At 32.9% G+C, this 11983-nt stretch overlaps 1 protein-coding gene across 1 annotated transcript; it reads right to left on the bottom strand.

Annotated features, from left to right (window-relative positions):
• Positions 1-6658: 6658 nt before the first annotated feature.
• Positions 6659-7944, bottom strand: LOC131046273 (uncharacterized). Its single transcript, XM_057979966.2, has 3 exons — positions 7717-7944; positions 7473-7564; positions 6659-7122 (listed from the first exon to the last, which is right to left on the bottom strand). Exons 1-3 carry the CDS (start codon positions 7820-7822, stop codon positions 6976-6978), a joined length of 345 nt encoding a protein of 114 aa, XP_057835949.2. The 5' UTR covers positions 7823-7944; the 3' UTR covers positions 6659-6975.
• Positions 7945-11983: the final 4039 nt, after the last annotated feature.

Below are 11983 nucleotides of genomic sequence, written 5' to 3'. Positions count from 1 at the left end.
GATTGGAAGGACTTGGCATTAGCCTATTTCCACTTTAGGTCATTCCCCTCTCACTGGCCCCCTCAAGGAGGCTTGGTAAGGCAGGCCCTTTAAAGGATTTAATTGCTTGAAAGCAAAGAAAGCATAAAAGAGTGGGTTTGACTTTTTGATCACCCAATTAAGGGGAGAGCATATACCTACCACTTTCAAGACATGGAATATAATTGTTCTTTTTAACTCTCCATAGCAATGTGATCTATCCTCTATTTGGAGATGTTGCTCCAACACACATGGTGTTTATTTTAGCCTTTTTAAAAGTCTACGTGCAACTATTTTAGAGAAGTTACTCAAAATTCAAGTTGCATGCTGTCAATTTATCCCCTTAGTAAGACTAAATGACCAAGACATGATATATTACTTCCCAAAATAAGGCTTTTAATTAACTAGGTGAGGAAATGCATAAAATTTGCCTTAAACACCATCCTGCACATGCATGTTAGTAGTTCAAAAAATTTAATTTCTTGGACATTCGGACTTGCAAGAAAATTTTGATAGTTACAAAAAAATGCGCTATTCTAACATATGCGATACCTTTCACCTCAAAAGCGCTAATCTGCAAAGCAAAAGGGATAACTTGCACTACAAAAGCATGATTTCTTTAATAAATGCGTTAACCTAGAGGACAAAAACATTAACCTGTAATGCAAATGCACAAATTTTCAGACAAAAGAGGTAACCTGCATGGCATATGCATTAACCTGCAATGCAAATGCATTAACCTAAGATGAAAATGCACTAACCTGAGATGCAAATGTGCTAACCTATCTAACAAAAGCACTCTCAGAATTCACACATGCGTGAATCTGCATTACAAATGTGTTAATTTTACTTTTTGCAAGATATTTAAAGGTATATGCGAGGGCCATGAGCCCCACGGTGGGTGCCTGAATGTGTCGACTTGAATTTCATCGTCAGAATGCTACCTGCAACAAGTTAGTTTCACAAAATACAAATGGAAATGCTGCAGGAAATCCAAATTCAACCAATGAAACTACATGAAATACATATGAAATAAAAATACTAATATTACCTTCATGGTTTATGTCTCATTGTGTCCTAACCCCACTATTCCTGGTTGCAGATAGTGTGCTCTTAAACAATGCACTGATAACTTCCAAGATGGCATATGAAGAATGGATTGATAACTGATAGTTAATTGATACTATGATATGCAATACTACATGATTATGCTAAAATGCTAATTTCTATTTGCTTCAAGATTAAAACTCATGAATGCATAAGTTTTACAAATAATTTACTTGAAAATGCACTTGATGTCTAACTCTCTCTCAACTAAAGCTCTTGATTTTATAGACCTTGAGAGGGTGGGATGATGTGGCTCATATCAATGGTCATGATCAGATCTATAGATTTGGATGGTTGTGAGCAAAGGTGAAGGTTGAGAGAAAGGGGGAAGAAGAAGACAAGTATCACTCATCTCACCTTGACTAGGTTGCTGACTGAGGAAATCTAGGGATGGTTGGAGAAGATTTAGGCATGAGAGGACAAGTGGACTCAAGTCCTTCCTAAGATGTAGGGGGTGTTGGAGAGAATATAGAAGATGGTTATGAAATATGTGTACATACACAATATTCATTAAATTTGGTGGTTGAAAATAAATGATGAATTAATATTTAAGAAATATTAATTTTCTTAGCCACATGTTGGATGAGTTGGCAAAGGGAAGATGAAGTGGAGATGGAAGAATGAGTTGGATAAGAAACATTTAATATTTGAGACTATAGGATAGGAGAATAACCATTAAATATTAGATATTTAATTGATTGGAGGAGATAATTAAATATTAGATATTTAATTATTTTAGAGGAATAGAATAGATGAATTAATTAATAAATTATTTCAATTAAATTAATTAATAGAAAGACACGCAAAAATAAATTAAATTAATTAATCTTTTCAAATTAACTGTTTAATAGAAGAATAACTATTAAATAAATATATAATATTTATTTAATCGCTCATAGCCAATTTTATGTGTATACAATTATGAATATGATTTTCTTCGAGGATTAGATATTATCATTGTTTTTTTTACACTCTCTTGCCTTCATGCGAAATTTGGTATTTAATCATTGTTGGTGTGATTCCATCTTGCACATCACATCTGTTGATGTGGTTGTTCTTTTCTCTTGACACCACTGGCAATTATTAAAAGGGATTTGTGTCTTGTTTTCTACTGTCTCATGCATACTTTAAGGAGGATATAAAGATCATTTGGGTTTACTTGGTAATGTATCATGGTGATATGTTGTTAATTGCACATAAGCGGGAGTAATAAATTCTCGGGTTTCTTTCTATATGCAAAATATTTCTCTTATTTAGTATTTATTTCTGATGGTAGCTCACTTATCAATGACATTTATTATATTTACTTTGATGCGATATATATTTCAATTGGTTTCATTGCATTTTTCTCAACTTATATCCTTTGCAAAGTGGCTCTTTGTTTTTTCTCTAAATTCTTGGTTGACTTTCGGGTACAAAATTTGTTGTGTTATAAAAAATGGCATACATCATGGAATGTTGTTGGGTCCATTTGTAGAGTTTAATGGTTGGCTTGAACAATTTTCTCCTCATATTTTTTTATTTTTTTGATAAAAGTGGGTAAACCTCTTAATTATATTAATATTTTCTTTTTTTTTATAGGGTGTCTAGTTCAAAGAGCATTGAAGGGAAAGAGCTAGTAAGAAAACCCTTCAGTATTGCTCAAAAAAATACAAGCCTATCTACTGATTACAAGAGTCCCTTGGGCACAATCCACCAAAACCCTCCCCAATTACATAATAGCTTCATTAGATATAAAGGAAGCTGCCACAAGAGGCATAGAAGAGGCAACTATCAATGTGAAACATTAGGAAGTACAACATCCATCCAAAAAACCGAAGGATCAACCAAAAATCTAAGTCTGAGCCACCCCTGTCTATAAAGCACATTTCTCCAATCCACTAATTAATATGAAACCAAGAACAAGAAGAGAAAATACTACAAGAGAACCTACCAAGACAAACATCATGAGCAAACACAAGACAACCTAAAGAAGAAGGAGAGGATGTTGTAGACCCTAAGGAACCAAAATGAGGCCAAGCCAAAGAATAGCCCACATGAGAAGCCAAGAAAAGAGCAGAAAGATGAGAAACCATCTCGTATACCAAACTATCCGCAAGCTCCAAGATCTCGAAGACAACCACCAACTTCCAAACTTGATCAATATCTTTCGAATAAAATAGAACATCTTAACTCATAAGAAAAGCCACCAATGTAGAGAAAACATGGGAAGAGAACAGGTTGAGCTTGAATATAAGCCAATCCAAAAGAGGTATCATCATGAAAGCAACCAAGCCCAAGCATGATACCACACATAATGAGCATAAACCAACATACCAAAATATGATAAGCAAATCTACTTGCAAGAGGAGTGAACATAACATGATCGATTAGCATAACACAATCATGAAAGAAGAAAGCAAGCTAGGATAATGAAGGCTACCCAACAATGATGAACCAAAACCATCCTACATAAGCTCATCCCCAAATAATTACCAAATCAAAACCAATCTATAGATAAAATGATAAGACTATATAAATAGATGGTGAGCTGGGAAAGCTACCAAACAATGATGAACCAAAACCATCCCACACAAACTTACCTATGCATGATTACCAAATTGAAATAGCCAACCTGCTGGTCAAATGATAAGAATATGCCAATTCAAAATAATGAACAAGCAAGGAAACAAGTAATGACTAGTTCGAGCCCGAGTATTCATACTGCAATTTAGCCAATATCAGCCAAAAAGCGAAATAGTATCCACTAACATGCCATGAGAACTAGGAAGCAACCTTCCTATGAAAACTAACATAACAAGTCAACCAACCGAGCAAGGGTAAACCAATAACAAGTGCTAAACCAATTCAACAGACAGGTCACAAACCAAACGGATGCAGCGCCAAAACCCTCCTTGCTCCATGAGGAAATACTTACCGAGTATGCCATCAACAAAAATGTTGTCACAACGCCAAACAACACCCTCCCTGATGTAATACACGAAAGAAAAACTGTACCCAGCAAAGAGTGTGATGAAGGCCATAGACCACGATCAATCAAACTTAATAAAGAATACTAATGCAAGAAGTGGGAATATCCCCATGGGGGACTTCCATATACTTAGCACTTTCAACAACAACCCTGTTAGCCAAATAATAATAAATGCATTATTTTATCATGGCAGGCTTCCTAGAAAGGGTATATCAAGCAAAACCACCAAAAGATATATTATCTGAAGTGGGTATCAAGTTAATTTAAGGATAGTGATTTTTGGGGATCTCGACTTTATGGATAATGATCTTCTAAGATAAATATTTTGAAAAATCATTTATGGAAATGGCTTCTATAAATGTTTAACTATTTTCTAGTATTGTTTGCTGATCATCTGGAAGAAGACTATCTTTCTTGTAAATTTTAACAAAAGATTTATTGAACATTATAGTTTCTAGATTTGATTATATAGATGCTTCTTATCAATATTTGAGACTGCACTTCATAAGTAATCATTAGAATGATGGAACTATAACAGATTCCTATTATTAAGCTATCATATGTGAGTAAAATAATTTCAATTGAAATGAAAGGTCCAAATTTCAAAACATTACAAAATCTTGAGTTATAGGATATTTTAATGCTATTGAGATATTATAGAAGAGCAATGTGCTTTTCATAGGATGAACTTAATATAATCATAATGAAACTATCCTTGCAATTAGACCAATTGTCTAGAATGAGTTTGGGTGTCATTTCTCTTTCTATTGTCAAAACAACAATAACAAATCGTCGTGTTGATATACAGTCTTATATTAGTTAACACACATATAAATTATTAGCAATGTAAAGTTTCTTCTAGTGGTTGGGTGGCATATAGAAATACCACTAAATGGACACTAATATTGCAAAGATTAAGAGAACACCATGGTCGTTGTGTTTTCCTTGTTTTAAGTTAAGAATTCAATTAATTGTCCATAGCCTTGCTTCTTAAATTTAATTAAAAATTAAATATTTAGGTATGTTCAAATCCATAAGATATCTCCTAATAAATGATACCTCTATCTTAAAATCAATTAATAAATCAATAACTACACAATATCATTATTCGTTGTTGCTTCTATTATTAGTTTTTAATTTATATAACGAAAAGGTATGATTTTAAAACATTCTTAAAGAAAAATTTGAATTTTTTATATCTATTTAATCTTGTTCTTAGTCCATGATCGAGAACAAAATTGTCTATCAGATGAGGAATAGCATTCTTGGAGGATCTATTGAATCTAATATAGTTTGGAATGAGTATTATTCTCAGCTTCGTTAAGGAAAGGCTGAAATTTGATTTTATTTGGTAGGGTATAATTACAAAGATGATGAGATGAAATAAAATGAAATGGATTCTCATGTCATGTCTAAAGACTCAAGGGAATATTTAAACTTCATGGTGCGGGAACAACCTTGATTATTGTGGTTTTATGCAAAGTCTTATGTTATTTTTATTGATGCAAATTGGGTGCTAATTGTTTGAAGCAATTTGATTTTCTTAAACCTGAAGAAATTCAGCAAACAAATATGTACCAAATTGTATTATATAATGGTACATTTGTATAGATCTTTATTTTTATATACCTTGTTATGTAGTCTTAAAATTTAACTTTTATTGATCCAAACTAAGTGTCACTTGTTCAAAAGAATCTAATTGTTTGAAAAAATAATAGAAAATACAATACGCATATAGATTTATATTTTTATATATATATTTTATATGAAATGTTAAAATTCATTAATATTTTTCCTTTAATTTCCTATCGACGTATCCCTTGCACCTGCTATGGTTGCAAGTGCTAGTTCTTATCTATTTCCTTATCTGAAATCTTGTCGTCCTCCTTATATATCGAAAGTTGTGTAGGTTCATATCATTTTAAAACATTGGCTAAAAATCTGTTTAATATTTTGTACGAAAAAGCTGCCGTGAAAATCGTCTAATCACGATGAGACAACAACAATCTTGGTGAATCGGGTGTGAAAGGATTTTGAAGTACCATAGGCCAGTTTTGAGTGGACGATGCATTAATCTTTCCTAGAGCTTTCAATTCTTTTCAAGTACTAAATAAATACGGTTCAAATGTCTGGATAGGCGTTCTGAATATACGGTTGACGTATTCGCTGAAGAGAATAATACAGACGTATACAGCAGCTCTTGTTAAATGCAATAATTATATATTTTACAATATCATACAAAATATCAACATATACAAATAAAGCTATGAGATTTAAAAAATACATACAATCGAATTCAGAAAATTTCATTAAAAAACATATACAAAATAAACATTTACTATACTGCATATCATTGTTTTTAACCCTTTTTTTGGGATTAATACAACTGATATTTCTAAACATTGGCAGAAAATTGTGTTCTCATATCCCAAGACTTCAAAGAGTTCGGCAAGCAAGAAAATGAGACGTAATTGAAGATGATTATTCTATGTTTTTGATACGGCGTTGTTACGTACAATAATTCCAAATCGTTGAATTAGCTTAAAGAGACTCATATGGACATTTATTGAACACTACCTCAGGTTAAGTGCAATAGTTATATATCTTACAATATCGTTTTAAATAACAAGGTACATATACGAATGCAATTCAACATTTAGTTATAATCACAAGGCTTGCTAAATATGTGGCAGAACAATCAAGACACATCATTCTGCGCTTTACCAGAACATTGACTTATGATATCTTTGTAAGACTTAAAGCAGTTTGACAAGCATGTGATCCTTAAGCAGAGCTAGAGAAAACTAACACAACCTTCATTATAACTAACACCAAGTGCACTTATACTCTACTCTATGCATACATCTATGCCAAATCTTCTAGCTATCTTTTGCTTCTCGTTCTTCATGGAGATTCTTCGGATCAGATCCTGTATCCTTGGCTGGTTTTCCTGTACCCTTCTTGCTTCCCGGTTTATCATCATGGTGTGGACCAGATCCTGTATTATTGCCTGGATTTGTTGGAGCCTAGACCCACAAACAACCACCAAAATCCAAGAGTTAACGAAATAGTTTGTAAAATGATGAATTGTTTCTTTGTTCTTTTGAGAACACGTTTCTGTCACAGATTAAGCCCAAAAACACGCCGTAGAGAAGAAGTACAATTACAACCAAGAGCTTAAACAATCTGTGTGCTCTGACTTAGACTTTACCTTAAATAAAATCGACAAACAATTAAAACACGTTATGCCCACATCAGTAACTAAAACACTAAAACTTCTAACTTGCAAGTGGTAGGCGGTCAATGGTTCAAAACTGTACAAACAATAAAGTAATCTGAAGTAGCTGTTCAATGTTGTGCAGAATGTAATACTTACAGATGAAAACATTTGAATGAGTCCTCCGGAGATAGGCTTTGGTGTCCTGGTGAAAATACTGGTAGCTTTCTCAACCATATTGCCATCTTCTCCTGAGAAAATACACCCAAATCCAAATAAGTGTAAATTAAAAGAACGAAGAAGAATGGTATAGGTAGAAAGAGAAATATTTATTCAAGATTTGACTAAGAAATTAAACTTTTTCTGAAGATTTCCTTGGCGCCTGGGGTCTGAGCAGGCTTACCAGTATGTCCGTTTGGAACATAAGGAAAGCCGCGTTGAATAAAACCTACATTTCTCAGAGTAGTGGGATTGGAGAATTTGAGCCCCCTTACCCAAATGTTAGCCATGTTGAACCACTGGTAGGAGTCATCGATAGTTCCACTTCTACTTATAATAGATATTTTCTCCTTCACTAGTGAGTTCAGTCCTTCCAAGAAATTGAAGAGAAATTGCAGAAGTAAAGCCAGTGAGTTTCGCAGAAGCCATCAGACTGCACATTTTCACATTTGACCGTAATAATAAAATAAATAAAAATGTGTGCAATAAATTCGTGGAAAGTCCTCCATTTTGTACCATACAAGATAGGGGTTCTGCGTAATAACCTATTTTTGTCGTTTACGACGGTGGTAAGAAAAGTTTCAGTATTGAAATATCTTTAAAGAGATATTCATTTTATGACTTCGTTTGTAGTTAAGTGGCGTGCATGATGGAAATTATTGCAAATCTTTCTATCAAGGTACAACTATTGGAAAGTCCTCCATTTTGTTCCATATAAGATAGGGCTTCTGCGTAATAACCTATTTTTGTCGTTTACGATGGTGGTAAGAAAAGTTTCAGTATTGAAATATCTTTAAAGAGATACTCATTTTATCACTTCGTTTGTAGTTAAGTGGCTTGCATGATGGAAATTATTGCAAATCTTTCTATCAAGGTACAACTATTGTCGGCAGGAGTTTAGTCTAAATGTTACAATTAATATATATTATGCTTTAAAGGCATTCAAAATTTATAATTCTATCGTTGTCTATAAAGTAAATTTTATTTAATATTAATGAAATTGTGTTAATATATTTTATTAGGTAGTTTATTAAAGAATACCTTGCCTTGGCCATTTACGACGACATTTGTTTATTTTTGGAGGCTTCCTCTACTTTCTAAGATATTCATAAAGAAAGAAAAAAAAATGTAGTTTATTCAGATATGATTATAAATTATAAACAATTATTTTTGTTATAAATAGATTGAATATATAATTTTATATCTTTATGTGAATCTTTATTGATTATGATAGAATATTTATAGTTCCCCTTAAGGAATACTTATACATTCATTGCATTTAACTTTTTCATTAGTTTAGCCAATCATCAAATAGAATTAAATATTTATATATCCCCTCTAGTATATTTTCACCTTATTTCTTGCATAATTTTCACATATAACTTCTAATCAAGTTAAAACCATGAAACCACCTTCTTGATCTTGTTTTGGTCATCTCTTCCTTTCCACCGAGGCTAACATTCTTTGGGATATGGGATACATGGGCTGCCAATAGGAGAACACATGTGTATCACCCTCTCTTATTTGAGCGATTCCTACTCAAAATAACAAAATGTTGTCCCTAAAAATCTATAAAGGATTCTTCCCAACCTCATTTGAAGATTGCACACCGAGGTATGTGCACAAATATGGTGGACCAAAAAGTGGTCAAATTTTTTTGGGTCTAAATAGTATATAACACGAGTATGCTATATCATGCTCACATTATAACATTTGTGCATTATAATGTTCTCACATTTCACAATCCTTAAAAGAAAAAAGGTTCAAAGATGCGATCACATTATAAAATGCTTATATTTTATGAGCTAGTATTTTTATTTTATGGCTCACAACATGTGAGCATTTTATAAAATGCTCACTTTCTAGCTTAGGATTTTATTTTTCTTGAGAATCCAATCCAAAATGGTTAGAATTGCATGTTCCATTTCCTGAAAAATTGTGGTTTTTGTACAATATAGAAAAAAATAAATGTTGAGCATGCTCTCCATCAAATTTGGATTTTTTTAATGTTAATCAAAAAATCAATACAATAATGTCAAATTCTCTCTTAACTTTGTAACTATTTTGTCTTTTTTTTTACATTTAGAATATATTATAGTTTTGATCTTCAGTTTCTTTTGTTAGTGTCTTTTTTTTTCCAAAAACTCATACATACAATTTGTATTGTTGATTTTCACCTATTTATTTATTTGAAATGAATTATATTTTTATATTCTAGAATCTATTTTGTACACAATGAACATATATATTAATTAGTTTTCAAAATGACTAGGGAGAGAATGCTTCAATTTTCATTTTTAGGATGTATCCACTTTGAAAATTAGTAAAAACATATATATTTATCAAAAAAATAGTATATAAATTAGAAATAAACTAAGTTTTGTTTACTAATTTTCATCAAAGATATTTTTGAAACAGTAAGAAAATTCAAAATTTTAATGGAACATATTAGACAATTTGTTATATTTTTCAATTTCTTCTTTTCATTCTTCCAATTCATTCCTCTATTATTTCATTTCTCTCTCACGAGCGAAAATTCCATCTTTATATACTCTTATGAGATAATATCCTGTTAGTGAACAAATTTGTCCTTTTTTTTAAAATGATCAATTTTGAACTCTATCGCCTTATTTTAAGGACAATTGTTTCACTAAACAGTTGGGTAAGTGTTGTATAAATCACTTCCCTTTTGAATTTTTCATAGGTACAACTCCCTATCTCAGTTTTTCAATGAATGCTTTAAACTATTTAATTTGAATAGTAGCTTTTAACCCAAAAGCATGTAAGGCTGCCTACTTCATTCTTGGATGAGAGGCCGATATTTCACACATGTTTCCTAAAAAGAAGAAAGCAATTTTTCCTATCTTTTCAATATATGAGATGACAGCAACTGAAACAAAGTTCAGTACACCATTTCCACAAGTTTAATAAAGAATGAACAGATTTAAGAAACTAAATCTGTCCTCCAACATGAATCTTCTCTAGAAGTAATCAAACACTCAAGGAAGGAATATCAGAAGAAGAAGAATTTTCTGTAATGGAAAGATCCTTACTGTTATTTGATTAGATAAACATATACAAAGACATGTATCTACACAGATTCAAAACACATAGATTTTCTTTCTCCCAAGAACAGTATGATCATTCTATATATATATATATATATATTCTTATGCAACAAAGGCACGAAAATACATGTATAAATCATTTCCATTCCAGATTTAGCAGTCTGATTCTTCCTTCTACAAAACATAAAATACATAAAACAAAGGGAAAAACCAAAAATTGGTCACAAAATCTAACCCCTATACTCTCTATCTTTCCTTAATTTATAGTTTTAGAATAGGGGAGGTCTCCCTGAAAACTCGACCTTCCCCGTAAATAGTTATGAAACCAACAAGAAGTATTTTGGGACATATGTCCCGAAGTCTTTGCATAACCATGAGAAATTACAAGAATAAAGGGAACCGGGCCTAAATCAATGCATTATGCCACTTTTCCATCATCATCATCCTCTCCGCTTTCACGGGCATCGTGAATGGTTGTGATTTCTTGAATAATGGATTGGTTCGGAACTTTCATCGCATTGAGCTTCGCCTTCACTGCCTCCGTATTCCACCGGTGCTTCACCATCTTTTCAAAATGTTTCAGCAGTCGATCATTTCCAATGAAAGTCATAGACTCAATCCTAGCCACCCTAGTTATATCTTCTGGAGTGAAATTACCCTTGGCCTTGATCTTCTCTATGTTCATCTAGAAAGACCTGATTGCATCCTGTGTGCTCAATCTGCAAATTCCCAACTGCCAATCATGGTCAGGGTTAACCACCTTGTTATCATTAACTATGCTGCATTGGAGATCCTGGAGTTCGTAAACAGAGGTCTTTGCATCGGTGATCACAGACTTGAAGGTAAGCACTCGCCACATTATGGTTTTCTTCAGCACAAAAAGCTAACATTCATCCACCACCAATTTGATTGAGTGTTCTGTCAAAAACCTGGCAACTCCATACTCTTCTATTTTGGCAAACAAAGGCAAGATATTCTGCCATTTGTGCTCCTCCTTCTCCCACGACACAAGCTGATTTTGAACTTCAGTAATAAGGCCCTGTATTTCATCGCATAACCTCCGGGAGTCAGTAATGTACTTCTCGCCGTCCTTGATTATTCCCTCAATCCATTTCTCCATAGCTTCAGCAATACTCTTGGCCCGTTGAACTTGGCTCATTAGCTTTTTATTTTCTAGCGAAGTTGGGTCGAAGTTCTCTGTAGCATGAGATATTGGGAGTGCCCTAAGGCAACCAATACTATCGATGAACTGGGCCAGAACGTTTATGTGTCGCTTTAGTTCTCTCTTTTCTCGCCCATCCTTCTCCGACCCAGTGAGCATTTTCTTTGTTGATACCTGGAAGAAATGATTGTCTGTGTCTCTACTCATGTTTCCCAATTCCA

Source organism: Cryptomeria japonica, chromosome 10 (assembly GCF_030272615.1).
Source record: "Cryptomeria japonica chromosome 10, Sugi_1.0, whole genome shotgun sequence".
Lineage (NCBI taxonomy): Eukaryota > Viridiplantae > Streptophyta > Pinopsida > Cupressales > Cupressaceae > Cryptomeria > Cryptomeria japonica.
Note: the sequence above shows the minus strand (reverse complement) of the source record. Positions and strands in the feature narration are given on the sequence as shown.